The sequence below is a fragment of the Musa acuminata genome, chromosome BXJ1-3 (assembly GCF_036884655.1).
Source record: "Musa acuminata AAA Group cultivar baxijiao chromosome BXJ1-3, Cavendish_Baxijiao_AAA, whole genome shotgun sequence".
Lineage (NCBI taxonomy): Eukaryota > Viridiplantae > Streptophyta > Magnoliopsida > Zingiberales > Musaceae > Musa > Musa acuminata.
In genome coordinates, this window is record NC_088329.1 from 41388391 (window position 1) to 41404512 (window position 16122).

General features: G+C 38.4%; 2 protein-coding genes across 2 annotated transcripts; one reads left to right on the plus strand and one right to left on the minus strand.

Annotated features, from left to right (window-relative positions):
- Positions 1-2487: 2487 nt before the first annotated feature.
- On the plus strand, positions 2488-10898 carry LOC135631342 (uncharacterized). The gene is made up of 9 exons (XM_065138934.1): positions 2488-2678; positions 2916-2987; positions 6307-6469; positions 6732-7717; positions 8341-8514; positions 8598-8714; positions 9801-9980; positions 10091-10137; positions 10391-10898. Exons 2-9 carry the CDS (start codon positions 2940-2942, stop codon positions 10692-10694), a joined length of 2019 nt encoding a protein of 672 aa, XP_064995006.1. The 5' UTR covers positions 2488-2678; positions 2916-2939; the 3' UTR covers positions 10695-10898.
- A 48-nt stretch (positions 10899-10946) lies between these two features.
- On the minus strand, positions 10947-15975 carry LOC103978894 (protein ROLLING AND ERECT LEAF 2). Its single transcript, XM_009394845.3, has 4 exons — positions 15009-15975; positions 13227-13402; positions 12336-12559; positions 10947-11793 (listed from the first exon to the last, which is right to left on the minus strand). The coding sequence occupies exons 1-4, from the start codon at positions 15817-15819 to the stop codon at positions 10998-11000; spliced, it is 2007 nt and encodes a 668-aa protein (XP_009393120.2). The 5' UTR covers positions 15820-15975; the 3' UTR covers positions 10947-10997.
- Positions 15976-16122: the final 147 nt, after the last annotated feature.

Consider the following 16122-nt stretch of genomic DNA (forward strand, 5'->3'; position numbering starts at 1 on the left):
AGCTCATTTATGTTGATGGTCGATTAGTGTTAGTCATAAGTGTTCTGTAAGCCAATCATATGAGTGATGACACGTGTGACATGACATGAATTTTTTTTTCTTATTATTTTTATGATATTTTTTTTATTTTATATTATTTATTACATAAATATATTATGATGTTCATAGATTTGTGCAATGAGAATTGGATCGTGATGAGATCATAATAATGAGACTGATTCACCTTTAAACACAAACCCTAAGTAATCTTGGTTATATGTTACTTGAGAGAGACATTGAGATAACCGGCCAGATTGGTATACTATATACTCATCCATATGATCGAGACAGCTGGTCTCATAGCTGCTCGTGTGGGGACATTAGGGTCACAACGCAAATGCTCATTAGAGAATGAGTTCACTGATTGATCCGCTCACGGAATACTAGATGGTTGATGATACTTCATTATCAGACAATGATTCCGTCATCCTAATGGTGTATCTAGTTCTTAGACTTGAGATACTAAAAATGTTCTGTATTAGTACTCCATTTTTTGATATCGGATTTATAGGTTTGAAAGTTTTAGATCTAGTACAGTTAATCATCAAGTGTGACAGCCAATCTTACGAGAGCTATTGAGTGTCGATAAAGGATCATCCGCTCTCGGTATCATGAGAGGAATATTTTATGTATTCTTGCTCAAACAAATCCTTGGCGAAGGTCATTCAGATTAAGAGATAAAGAGTTCTCCGGGAGAATCCAATTAGAGCGAGACCCGAAGAGAAACCGTATGGGTGCATGGTATACGGTCTCTAAGATATTAGATTGATGTGAGACTATAGGTACATGGTAATTGATGACAGATATGTCTAAATGATTGAATTCTATTGTATCGTTTGGGGACTACGCCGTAGTGGCCTAGTATATCCACAATCGATGAGTCGAGTAAATTATTATGAAGATAATAATTCACTGAATTCGAAGGAGTTCTAACAGGTATGACTCATGGCCAGCTCGACATTGAGCTTAGAGGGTCACACATATATGGTAGGTATTGTGACGTGTTTAGGTTCAGATATGAGATATCTGTCGAAGCCCCTATTTTATTGGATATCAAATAAGTTCTTGAATTATTAGATCATATGGATGAGATATAATAAGAGTTAATGAGAGATTATTGATAGGAATCCACTAATCTAAGAGGTTTTGATAGTTGGATGAAGATTCAATACCTAATAGGACATTTCATATGGTTAAATTAACATGAAGCCTCTATAAATACGAGGGAACCAAATGATTATAGACTAAGCCTTGTTGGTTGTCACCTCCTATTCTCTTATCATCTTATCCTCTTTAGATAGCAGGTGTGAATATTTGGATAATGATTCGAGGAGTATTTTCGTAGCCCATATCATATGGATCACCACTAGATAAGAGGACCTCCTTCGTCCTCTCCCATACATTTATAGAAATTAAGAGATATAAAATGGACCTTATCGCCGGGACTAATGCTCCATGTGATCTGACGTATAATCTTTTTCGAAATTACATTTAACGAGGGGTGAAAGATAGCTTATATATCGTTTGTCACGTAAAGGGAGAGAGGCACGTGGGCTCCTATATCCCCGTCACTGTATAGATAACAATAGATAGTTGGGTGGGTCAACAGATTAAAGCTAAAGTGACTTTGTTCATCTCACCGTTGCATTAGATTTATTTTGCTTATTTTACATATTAAAAATTTGCATATATACCACGTACATATATGTTATACAATTGATATATATATTTTGTATTTATAATCAATATCAATTTTTTTTGGCAGAACAAAATAAGGCGTATCAAAGGTAAGTCATATATTCACCGCTCCTGGTCCGCTCTAGACGGGTTGCTTCCATTCACATATATCTCTCACGTCCATGAGTGGCTAATCCATCACAATCGAAGCACTATTGAAGTTAGAGCCTCTCATTTATTATTATTATTATTCATAAAATATATTTCCGTAACTCCCACAGGTGACATGATGTGAATGCATTGTTTCGATAACGTATTCTGCATTAAATATAGTGACTCGTGTAGAGGCTGGGAATAATTGTTCGAGTCGATCCTGTTATCGCATGCCACATCCTACGGTGAGATTCTACGCCACGTGTACTTTCCTCACGTGGATTCGTATGCGTTCACGTGGATACACGAACTGCATATGCCTTGGTGGTGATCACAGCCGGACAACACGTGCCCAGCGATCGGCCCCAACAACTCTCTCGTCGGGTGGGCCCCATGGATCCCCTCGACCTCCTCGATAAAACACGTAGACCCCTCGCTATACCGGCCTGTGTAAAGATGGGACCCACCTGTTCGGCCACGGCTGCGTCCATTCACGAGACGGGTGGTTGGAAGGACGGTCACCAAGGGCAAGGCAGGCGGCAAAAGTAATGCTGCGTGGTAAATGGTTTCGTTTCGGCCTTGCTTCGAGATTAAGAATCCGCATTATTACATTTCGTCTCCGTTTCTGTTCGCCTTTTCTTCTTCTTGTTATTGCTCCTCTCGTCGATTCGCCGGGAGAGCGCTTCCCTCCTGTGCGCTACGGACTCTTCGCCTCGTCCTTCTTGGGGGGTTTTCCATCGAAGCTACGCAGCCGATCGATCGGTTCACCCACTTGGCTTTCCCGTCCTCGTTCCTTATCCGGGCGATCGGTTCGTTCTTCTCACTCCCCTCGCTCTCGCCTTCGCTTCCTTTGCAGGGTAGTGTTCATAATCGGTGTATCTTGATCGACCAGTTGATTGATGTCGCGGGATCTTGTTTTCTTTTCCTTTCTGGTTTCCCGATCTACCGTTTCTTTTGCCTTTCTGTTTCTTCTGTATCCAATTCGTTGATTGTAACGGAAACGGAAATCAAGATTGAGGTCTTCATGACAGTTTTGCTTTCGGCAGGGTTATATATGATCGAATGATAGCATGGGTTACAAGGAGGTTTACGCTTCTCTTCAAGAAATCTTCCCGCAGGTAAAAAGTATTCCTCTCGGTTTGCTCTCTTAAATCTTGTGGGACTGATTTCTTCCTCGGTTTTCTTATGTTTATTGGTTCTTGGAACTTTCTTTTGGCCTTAAGGTTTGTTACTTTTTTATCTTTTTCTAAAACATTCATTTACTAATAAACGCAGATTGGAAAACCTTGTATTGTAAAACAAGAATATTAAACTGCAAATCTTGAGAGCTTGCATTGGTTATATTTCTTTCACGGTTATTCAGGCTAACCAGTGTGGTGGCTGTTAACCCTGTGATATGCCTTCTTCCCCTTTTGGATTTTCGGTTGGATATGATGTTTATGCAGCGTAGGCGTAGTTAGTGGTTGTCAAGAATGACAAACCGTACTGGCGATGGCCCATCATGTAGGCAGATATGCAGGTGCTTCTTGTAATAAGAAAATCTAAAAATTGATGCAACTATTAATTAAAAAATTTATGCAGTAATTATCATGAATTTTTATGTTTATTGTTTGTATTTATTAATAAAAGAAGGGTATACCCAACGCCAATGCATGATATGTGGAGGATGAATGTATGCACTGCATTTATCAATGTGAATCCAGCAAATTTATTAATGAACATCATAATGCAAACAATAAAGGAATTTTCTATATTAGTGTTGCAGTTAATTGAAAATTCTAAGTTAATTTTGACATTTGATAAGTCAGAATGTTATATTTAGTAAACAAATTAATTTCCAAACAAAATAATATTAATGGTTGAATTTTTATAAAGTCCAGAAGTAGCCTGTAAAAAAAAAAACATGTTAACACAATAAGATTAGTACATGTCAGTGGTTGTTCATATATGATGTTTTATCAGTCTATAGGAGTTCTTACTTTTCTTTTTTAGAAACATAGAATTGTAGACAAAATTATTAACTTTTTGTATCTGTCTTCCTTTAAATAGTATATACTTCTAGCAGTAGTGTAGCTGTCTAGAGAAAGCCTTTAATAATATCCACTTGTAGGACCTCACTCAAATCCTTTGGCAAAACTCCAAGAGAGACAAGTTTCCTAGGTAATCAGTCAGATAGCTGAGGTGCTGATATTGGACCATTGTAGCATTGTAAGCAATGCCAATCAACCATGGTAACCTTTATTAGAATTATAGGATAAGGCCAATTTATTAATCAACAACTTGTCATATTTCTATTGATATTGGTTGACTCTGCTTACAAGAACAACAAGAAGAACAACTTGTAATGTCCGGATTGTTTGGCACTGGCTAGGTGGATCTTTTGTCACCATTGAGCTTCATTAAAAAAATTAATAATCTTATTTAATTTAAAGTATTTAAATATTTACTTATATAATTCAACTTTTCCTCTTTGGCCTCTTTCTACATGTTCTCATACCACTCATAATTGTCTCACCTCTTCTAACAACAACATTCATAGGGCTTTTAGCACCTGTTGGCATCATTTTTAAATGATTCTTTCTTGTTTATATTCCATTAGAGCTATGCCCAATTGTTCACAAATGAAAATATTTCCTTTCCTAACTTTCTTGTAACTACACTCGTCCACCTCAACGGTCTCATATCATAGACTTCTTGTATATGTTGCTTTTTAACTTTCTAACACTTAAATTTATAAAGCTTCATTGACCTAATAATTTTATTATAAAATTTTTATTTAACCTAAAAGGTATTTGATGATTTTACAAAATTCATGAAGCTCCTCTGAGCTTTAACGACCCAGATTTTAATCAATGAATAACATCAAGATAAGTTGATTTGCTTGATTTGGGGTGCTTGATTTTCAATAAGTAAAAAATTGGCTAGTCATGGCATTGTCTCATATCAAGAAATTGGTTGAATCAAGGCTTGTCTTTGGAGTTGGCTCATCTGAGAAGTTATGGGTGCATAGAAATAAGTTTAGGAATAATAGACTTAGGTGATCTTCACACTTGAAAGCAGATGTTTAAGTATGTCATAAGTAAAAGGAAAACAGTTTTAAGTTAAAGATATCAGGAAGAGGAAGCTACAGACGAAAGAGGAATTAAACAGTTTGAGCTCACCATCGTGTATGAATTTTGATATGTTTATGCGAGTCCAAAGGTGTGTATGCGGATATCCATATCTGTTTATGTTCATGAACTTTTGTGATTTTCTTTTTGCATGTGAACGTTTATGTGTGTTTGTCATCCTTCTGCTTTTACAAAATTAATTTATAGAAAGTGCTTTATTGAAGTTTTTGTAGGTGACTTTTTTTTTTTTCATTTCCTAATGGTTCATTTTTCTAGGAATGAGCATAGTATATTTGGTGATATGGATTCAAAGAAAAGCTAGAAGCTAGTTTTAGCATCTTTTTGAAAGATCTATGCATTTGCTTGAGTTTGGTTGATAAGGAGTGACAAAATCAACTAAACTGCTATGCTTTCTGGAAATCTTTATTTTTCTGCAAGTTGTATGTGTGTTAATATGCATGCTTGTACATATGTGGTCACTAAGAAAAGGCGAACAGTTTAAGTTAAGAATATCAGGAGGAGGAAGCTAAAGATGAAAGAGGAATTTTCAGTTTAAGTGCATCATTGTGTATGCATTTTGATATGTTTATGTGAGTGCAAAGGTGTGTATGTGGACATACATGTGTTTACGTGCATGAACTTTTGTAATTTTCTTTTTGCATGTGAACATTTGTGTGTGCTTGTCATTCTTCTGCTTTTACAGATTTAATTTATAGAAAGTGCTTTGTTGAAGTTTTTGAAGGTGGAGCCTTTTTTTTCATTTCCTAATGGTTTATTTTTCTAGGAATAAGCTAAGCATATTTGGTGATATGGATTCAAACAAAAGCCAGAAGCTAGTTTTAGTCTTTTTTTGAAAGATCTACACATTGGCTTAAGTTTGGTTGATAAGGAGTTACAAAATCAACTAAACTGTAATAGTTTCTGGAAATCCTTTTTTTTTTCTGCAAGTTGTATGTGTGCTAATATATATGCTTGTATATAGTTGTTGATGTTTGCATGAATATATGATCCTGCGGTCTTAAATTACTTAATTTGGGTCTTACAATATATCATTAAGTTTACAGTTGCAAGAAAAGCCTTCATCGAGATAGTAAATATCTTATTTGTATCTTGTAGAATATATTTTGGTTCTCACTAATCAATGATCGATATGTCTCGTGGATGGAACTGAAGCTCGTTTTGGAATTATTTACAGTTTCTGGATGGTGATTTATTTTTTTGGAAACATGTGTAGAACCTTTAGTCCTCAAAAACTCGTAGCACTTTAGGCCCTATATACTATTTTCTTTAATGCATATGATGATGATTTTTGTTCTTGTCTTTGCAGGTTGATTTCCGCATACTGAAGGCTGTTGCTATTGAACATGCTAATGATGTTGACACTGCAGCTGAATCTATTCTCTTAGAAGTGTTGCCATCTATAACTGGATCCTGTGAAGCATCATGTACCTTGCAAGATAAAGATGCAATGAAACATCCCTCATCCGCAGGTCAGGTTGCTTTTGACCTGTGGTTGAATGTTTTGGCTCTAGAGACAATTTCTTATGTGCTTTACTAGTTATATGCCTAATACCAGTAGTAGATCCATATTGTGTTCTAATTGCTGGTAGTTTGTTTTTGTTCCATTTGCTACTCGAATGCATATATATTGGTGCTGATGCTGGGAAAAATTGTTGGGCCAATGTGGTGTATCATGTACTTTGAGAATTTTTTATTGTTTGCCTAAAGTTGCATCATGTTTGGATTTTGCAGTTGGGAAGGATAAACAGCCTATGTTGTTTGGCCTACAAGAAGTGGAGGAAGGGAGAAGATATAATTTAGGACAAGAGCCAGTTGCATGTGAAACTACAGTTTCTAATGGTTATACAAGTTCTCATGTGATGTCAACATGCATTGGCGAAGCAGATCCCAGAGACTTAGAGGTTGGTATTGTGGATTATTCAAAGGGGTTGGAGTGTCCAACATCACACTACAATTTTTTTAAGGAGCTGAACACAACTCAAACTGATTTGGAACCAAATTTTATGGAGAGGGGAATTGATCTAATCTCCGATATAGAAAATATCTCACTTCATGGTAAGTCACATGTGCATGACGAGCTTGTGGATGTTGCTCCTTGTAATACGAGCAGTCAGGTTAACGTTGGCCTAGTAAGTTGTGGTTCAACACATGATGATCGTCCTTTGGGGCAAAACGACGTGCAATCATTTATTGGAGAATCAGAAAATGTAATTAATGAGTTGCATGATAGTGCTCAAATAGATTCATCAGTAGTTGCTTCAGTTGTTGGCTGTGATGTTCAGAATGCTTCAGTGGAACCATTTGAAAGGAATTCTGATGACTTGGGGAACAAGATGATAATGAAGGATGGGAGCTTCTCCATATATGGTTCTGAGGAACAATCAGGATGGTCGTTTCAGCCTGCCATTGCTCAGTGTGTCTATGAGTTAGAAGCTAATACTGTTTCAGCTGGTGCTATATCAGGTGAAGATTTTAAAGATTTTGGTGAAGCTGCGGGTTCTTGGGGGTGTGGCATCAATCAGGTTACAACCACTACTGCTGAATGTGAAGAACTGCACTCTAAGTTGGTAGATGAGAGTATTGCTGATTTATCTTTTGAGAGAGGAATTCTTTCTGCTAATGATGATAATCTGCCTGCAACTCTGCTAGCCCGATCAGGCCACTTTGTTAACATTGATTATCTTGAAGATCTTATTTCTGATGCTAAAAGCAACAAGGTAAATCTTCTGTTGTTTATATTCTTCTGTTCATTCAATATTGTTTGACAACAGAGGACACTTTATGAACCATTGTGTGAACTCTAGCATGTAGTCATAGTAAAATTTTATCTAGGTTGTTATAATCATGGGCATCCAGTGCTTTAATGGGTTCTTCTTGAATTAAGCTTGCAACTGTTACTTACCCCAAAGCTTGGGCACTGTTCAATGTACAGGTCTTGAAGACTTATTAATTACTTTAATATCTTTAACTTCTCATGAAGGAAAAGTTCAATATGCCATGAGCCATATGCCATTTTCATCTTTCTTTGATGGTTAGGAGGCTTTGTAATTTTCTTTGTCGAGTATGGATTTTTTTTGACCTGTCATTTTATGTCATAATTTACAGACAATCGGGGGTGGGAATCCAAGTTCCCTAGCTACCATAGTTCCTCTCGTTGACTTGAATTTAAAGTTCTGTTGAGATCTTTTGCATTCGTTCTTTTCCACTGCAATCTTTTCAGTATCATTTTATGCTATATAATATTTCTAGGTTTATGTGAAATTATAACAGTACAAAATATTCCTTTTTCTGGTATAATATTTTCTGTTTGGCTTCACTTAGTTCCTAATTGTTGTTGCAGAAAAAAATGTTATCTGCCATGGAATTGATAACTGAGAGGATGAAAGAGCTGGAACATCTTAAGGAAAGAAACAAGAAGGCCCAAGAAGAATCTTCCTGTGCTGGTCTGGATACTCTTACCAAGGTGGAAGAACTCAAGAAGATATTAAAAGACACAAAGGAAGCAAATGACATGGTAATTTTCATAATCTTATCCACTTGTTTTTAACTTTTATTGCTGGAGGAGGACGGCTGAAACTTCTTTTTTAATATTTACAGCATGCTGGTGAGGTTTATGGTGAGAAGGCTATATTGGCAACGGAAGCTCGAGAGCTCCAGTCCAGACTCCACAGTTTGTCAGATGAAAGAGAGAAATCGCTGTCGCTGATTGATGAGGTGCAATTCTGACACTTTGTTTCTGGATATAGACAAAGCACATGCTTACTCTTGCTACCGTTCTTATATGAGCATGCATGTTTTCATGATATTGTTGGCTTTATTTTTAAAAATTTAGAAGCATAAACTATCGCAACTCACTGCCCAACTACCTCTTCGCTTAGATTTATTTAGGGAAGAGTAGTCCCTTTATCATTTTAAATAAATTCTTGTCTTTTGTAATAGTCTTTTTGCATCTTTAATATTAACTATTTTATTTTAACTTATCGGTTAATCTACAGGGTTTTTTTGGGACACCTAAACTAGGTGTTATTTTTTGTTTGAGACTGACTGAACTACTTCCCCCATGCTAGTTACATAGGTTGTTTTGGCCTATGCTTGTAAACATTTACAAGAAAATGGAAAATGCTGCATAGCAATATTCAAACAAGTCTAATTTATGTTCACTGTTTGTCTAGAATAACATAAAGATTACAATAATATAATTATTGTTTTGCAACATAATTTTTAATGATGAGGATGTGCCTTGATGCCTTGCGACTTGGGTGTCAAAAAGTGTTTAGATCCTTAACATTCTAAATGTCTTGCACTGTTTATTATCATATTAGATAGAACTCATAACTGCAATTAATTTATTAATTGTCCTTTAGCCAATATTTCAGTACACATGTTCTTTGATATTCATTCTCAAATATAGTTTTTTTTTTGTATTTTTTGAGTTTTTAAAGTCGTGCTCTCTCTTTAGTTTGGTTAATGATACAATAATCCTGATATTAGTGTTTACTATTACTTCTTGATGACATTATTTTCTTGCATTTTATGATGTTTTATTCTATTCTATGTGAATTTCAATTTTCTTCTATAGCATTATTCACATGATATTATCATTCTTTTCTTCTTCTCACTCAGTTTCAGTTTTCGTATGCAGATTATAATTGTCCTCAATAGTTGTCAATTGTTTTGTATTCTCTTTGCAAATTATCTTCATATTCTTCTGCTAAATGGATTTGTGTATTGTGTGGAATCCAAGCCTTTCAGAGTAAAAGCAAGCTTTAAATGTGACATGTACTTGTGAAAATTTTCTAGATTCACCAAGCCCTTGAAGCACGCATAGCTGCTGTGGAGGAGGAAATTGTAGCAGCTGAACAAGAAAAGCTCAAGAAGGAAGAACTAGCTCGCAAGTCTCTTAGCGAACAAGAAGCCACTGTGGCTTCCATAGTGGAAGAGTCAAAGAAGCTGCAAGAAGAAGCAGGAGCTAACTCCAAGGTTATGAATTTTTTTGTTTTGAATGGATGAAATGGATCAATTTTGCAAAGCGATGCATTATTTATTAAATGAATCAGCTGACTATATTTTTTGTCTTTAATTTTCTACAGTTGAGGGAGTTCTTGATGGACCGTGGCAGCATAGTTGATGCACTCCAGTAAGTTTGGATGTTGCCATTTGGTTTCAGTTGTTGATTCACTTACACATTAATATATTCAAAGCAACACTGATTTTTTACGTTTTATTATATTTTCACGAGAGTGTGTTTGCATAAGCTTGAAATCGTGGTTGTAAAAATCTGATTTCTTTATTTGTTGTTTATGTTCATCCATGATTCTTGGATTACTTGTAAATTTCTTGGTTGCATGACGAAAGTGTTTCATTTTAATACATTTTATCTTCTATTTCAGAGGCGAGATTGCTATCATCTGCGAGGATGTTATGTCGCTAAAAGAAAGAGTTGATGGCCGTGTACCGTTGGGTAGATCTTTTTGTTCGATGACTTCTAGCTTAGTGGCTTCATCAAGCTCGTCCTACCCTTGTAGGACCAGACATTCATCAGAAGAGGTGCTTCAGCATGAAGATTTTACCATGACGCCTGCAATCACTGGGAATGAGCAACACGAGGTACAGCAGCCTGAAAACCGCAACGACATTCATGGAGCATCTGTGGATGATGGCTGGGAGATACTAAAAGGTGGAGTTTCGTGCTAGCTAGACTAGCGGGGAGTTACGATTCAAGAGCTTGTAAACTAATTAGTCTTTGTTCTTCAAGTTAGATAGTGAAATGGCAGGCAGTGGTGCCACAGTTTCGTTTCCTTTCCTTTTTTTTTTTTTAATTTTTTTTATTTTGTTCATATTTTGTGGATGTCCTATAAAATTGTCATCGTGGACTTGAAGCCATTGCGTTGCTTCGTATTTGACTGGTTCCATGATCATCCGCACTTGATCATCAGAGTGTATAGGTAACATTAAAGCACCGTAGGCATTTTCTTCTTAAGTAGCTTTTGCGTATTCTTAAGTAGCTTTGGTCAGCGGATTCTGATCCGTGACCAACTTTAAACTGGTATACATCTTAGAACAGAGTTCAGCAAAGTCCGACACAGCACGGAAAAGCTCTGGCAAGTGCGTCTTGAGAGTAACCGATGACTTCTCTCTCACCTGCTTGCATATCCCTTTGTGGGCTTCTACTTCTTCATCAAGCTTGCTTTTGAGAGATTCCACCACACGCCTCCTTTCCCCCACGGGGTCATTTTGACTTGCTGCCTCCCCACCAGTCTCCGGCTCGCCCATCCTCTTCTGCGAATGCTTTTGGCACCAGTCCTCAAAAGCCCGTTTCTTTTGCAGATACGCCTTTTGGATCTCCCCGCATCTCTCTTTCTGCTTCAGCTCTTCCTGTTGCACTGCCTCTATCGTGTTTAAGACCGCTGAAAAGCTGAGGAGAGCAGTGTTTGCAAGCTCCTCAGGGAGCTGCTTCTCAAGATACTCATGCCATGCATGCACAAGAGTCTGAATCGGGGCATGAGCTGGCCTTTGCGGACATGACACTTTCTCTTTCAAGCTGCCGTCGATTGGAATAAGATTCAACTTCAACCAACTATCAAGAGCACCCACATACTGTTTCTGATGGGTAACAAGTTTATGCAACTGCGATTGCCACTCCCTGACAATGTCGAGTAGCTGCAAAGTGCGCTTGTGATGATGTTCACTTGTCTCCTTGGAAGCATTTGAAATGTCGAGAGCTTTGATACCTTCCATCATCTTCAGCTGGGAATAGTGATGCATGTGCATGGCCTGCCACATTTTGGCCATCCTGACAACAACCAAAGAACTATTAGATAGATGATTTGCATTCCAAAGCAACCAAAAAAAACAAAAAGGAAAGAAAATGAAGACAATGACAACATTGCCTAACGTATCGTGTCTAGCAACCTTTAATCTTTCAGCATGGTGCACTTTTTTTCTATCCAGAGTTGTTACTTCATCCTTTTTAAGGAATGATGTCATGACGACTGCAGGGATGATGATGATGATGTTACATTCATGCTTCAAGGAACCAGTTCTCAAAACAAAAGCCCATAAAATGAAATTGGTTCACATCTGTTTAGCAATATCAATCACATTACAAAATCTGATGTTACATTGACGATCCCATCCAGTAGCTAATTAGTCTGGTCACTTCAATGTATATGAAATTAGTGCGAGACCAAAACCCAACCAAAATGCGGATGCAAATGGTATTGCAAGAAGACAATAGTTTAAGCATCATCAGAACAAGAATAAAAAAAAAAAATACTGTGAATGCAGAATACCTACAAAATAATAATACTTTCTGGAAACTTTTAACAAACTTACCCTTCAACGAGTTCCACTAGTTTCGGATAAAGCCGTTTATCACGCAGACGTTGGATTTCTGCCACAGTTGAATCCATTGACTGCATATCAACAACGTATTTAGTGTGCAAATGGCTCACAGCTGCTTTAGTTCTTTGTAGTGATTCGCCACTTGCACCACCCTTCTTTTGCCTGTTCAGTAAAGCAACCTTCCTATGATATTCAATTTTCGTAAGCCTACCTGCCTGCCTCCGTGAACAATATTATAATTAGATTCTGAGTTTGTAAGAGCCCAAAAAGACAATAAGCAATCAGATAACCAAAAAAAAAATTTTCCAAGTAAAATATTGACAGGTCAAACTTATATGGAATGAAAACCAGAACAACTTGTTTGAACTCTGTAATGGTTATTAGTTACAGAATTTGTTAAATAGACAACCACATCCAACACACTCTGGTCACCAATGATTAGACGTCTGTTGTTAGATAGGGCTATGTTTTCCCTCAAATCCATAAATAGACATACAAACTGCCCAATTTTGTTAGTATCCATAATACATCAAGTCCAGAAAAGTCATACTGCAACACAACACTAACACCACCTATGTTCGATGTTTTCCATAGAAATCTCCACAAAAGTAACATTAAGGATTATTTCATTTTAGCCTGAAAAATTTATAGCAAAACAAAAGGAAGTAATGTCTCTTAAAGTATAGTTAGCCTGAGGCAAAGCAGGAAGCAAATTATGAAAGCAAGAAACTGCATCAACCGAAGCACCCAGAATCACAAAGTGTGGCCACACAAAAATGCACAGGGAATTAATTAGTTGAACCAGCCATAAAAAACGATGAGAAAACAAACTTAAATGTGTTTTATGAGCTTGATGAAGTTCAATGAGAATGTGACATTTACCTTAACTTCATCATATAATCTTTTTTCCCATGCTAGGATCTTATCCAACACAGTTGCATGAGTTTCCCATTCATCATCGATGAAATCACCCTTACTGCCATCTGCACCAGGAGTAACTTCAAATGACCTATGCCATGTAATAACACGCATGACCCTCACAGAATGATCGACATGACCTATAAAATAAGTCCAAGATAGGTTAAGTGAAGTATTAATAGCAAAAAAACACATTGGTAACATGACAAACTTTTGAAGGGGACTAAAGATAAGAGAAGAAACCAGGGAGGTTTTTCTGTTTCAAAGGTAGCATATGTATCCATAATCTAGCATAATAGTAGAGGGACTAGAGTTCATCCTGAGTACATTTGGACTACGGAGTACGGACTACCTCTCTTCTTCAGTATACTGTGCCCCAGCACTTCTAGCCTTTTCCTCCAGAGTATCATTGGACTCTTTTCACCCCAGTTTGGTGGGGGGGGGGGGGGGGGGGGGGGCGGGGTGGTCTGAGTTCTCAGCATCACTAAAACCATCACGTTCAGTGCAATTCCATTAAGCATATTAATTTGTGGTTGTGTAAAGTTAATTCCACAAACAGAAATCCCCTTCTGATCTTTTGTCCTATATCTGCTTAACTACAATGCAAATACTACATGGATCATATACATCTGATGAATGTTGTTTCTGCTGGCTTAATTTTAAGACAATCTTCACACAAATCCCGAGTTCTCTATCCTCTATAATTCCTACAACACCAAAAACCATCAGACTTCATCAGTACACCATCACCTAGCCTTAGCCAATGCAACTCCATCAAGCATATTTACACCATGGTGCATATTCTTAAATCTTTGGATGGAAATCCATACTTCTATACACCGTGAACTGCAGAAATTAGATCAGAAGCCAAAAATCCTAATCACATTTTTGTTCATATATTCCTTCTATTTCTTGTTGATCACAGGATTTTAAAGCAAGGTGCATCATTTTCAGTTTAAAGATTTCATCAGAAATGCAGAAAATATACTGAAATATCATGGAACAGCATTGAAAACTCTCCCTTGAAGGAGTGCTTCACTGAAATCTTGAGGATTGTTGAAGAATTCAAAGTCTCATAGATCCATCTTGCACTAGGTTAGACCTTGTATTTGCCCTCATAGTTAAAGTTCAACTCTATGAAAAAGAGAGAGAGAGAGAGAGAATTCTGACTTCTCTTTCCAATACTTTATTTTCTGGATATTATCCAGATTTCTATTGTTTATTTGCAGAAAAAGAATACTTGCAAGAAAATAATATGCATAAATCCTTCTAATTCTAGAAAAATTGTGTAATAAGAAAGCCAAAACAGAATCCTTATGAACCACAAGAAATGTGGAGCACAATGAATATTATAATCATTGGTTTCATATAGAAATGATGCATCCAGTCCCACATAGAAGCGAGGCTGATGCAAGAGAAATGAACAGATAACTTACTTTAGTGAGGCCCTCTCTGCGCAATCTACAGACTACTTATAGCCGAATTAAATCAATTCATACAATACAAGCTATAAACAAAGAAAGGAAATAGCCAATGGATAATTGTAACACTCCCAAGTTAGGTTCCACATTGAATATGGGTGAAAACTTGAATTGGTTGACAAAGTCTTGATAAGTGTACTACTATTCTTAAGTAAGGGTTTGAGAGCGCGACAATAATAACCCACAATTCTACAATATTATCAAAACTACGAAATAAAGATAACAAATCAACTCTTGTTAAAGATAACAAAAAGAATTATAGTACCTCGGCTATCCACAAAATTAGAGTGGTAATGCATTCTGGTCGCCTCAAGCACCTTTGAAACTTCATGTGTACTCTCTGACGCCCTGAGGAAAAGATCATCAAGATCTGTAAGCACCTTCATGAGATCGATGCTGCTGGGCGGTGCGGCTGGCACCGTCTTCTTTTCCGGGGATTCCTCTCTCTCAGGCCGGATCCCGCCCGCTTGGGTTAGCGATGGAACCGGCACGTTTTCGTCCGTAAGACCCCAAGCCTCGGGCTGCGACGTTGGTTGAAGTGAGAGTGGCGGCGGCGGGGCGGGGGAGGGTGAGAGGGAAGGGGAGCCCCCGGCGGCTTCGGAGGGCCGGCGGCGGCGGTTAAGGCCGCCGTCGTTCTCCTCCTCCGCCTCGTCATCCCCCTCGTTGTCCTCCTCGAGGATGGGGGCGGCTTGATGAATCTTGGAGGGAAACTTCTTGGGGAGATCGGGCATGCTTATGGAGCGATGGAGAGGGGAGGGAGAGAACTCTGGGAGCGGCGGCGGGGGCGGTAAGAGGGTCTCGGTGGGCGGCTGGACAGGAGCGGCGATGACGGGGGCGCCGGTGGCAGAAGTGCCGCCGCCGGTGGAGGAGGAGGGAGAAGAGTGGACGGAATCATGGGCTGCAACCTGGCCGAACTCGCTGAGGGCGGCACCCGTGTCCTTGAGAGAGGCGGCGTAGGCGGAGTGGGCAGCGGCAAAGGCGTTTCGCGCGACCACCGCCGCGTTCATCCACTGCCGCCGCTCCTTGCATCGCGTCACCGCCTCGTCGTTGTTCACCCTCGACTGCGCGCACCCCATGACACGAGACCTTCGCTTCCCTCTCTGAAAGAGACAACGGAGAGCAAGTGACCTCCCCCGCGTTAAAAGGACCGCAGGTGAGAGGATCGGAACGGGTTCCTTTTCTTTCTTCCTCCATTTTCTTTCTTTTGGGGAGGAGGGGGGAGAGCGAAGGATTCGTTGAATGGGGCAGAGGACGTGTCCGTTGTCAGCTTGCCGCCTTTTGGCATCTTTAAAAAGTGAATTATTAAAAGAAACGGAAATAAATAAAAGACGGAGAACAAGAAAACACTTTCGCCACCGGGTGGCGGTTACCGCCATGGC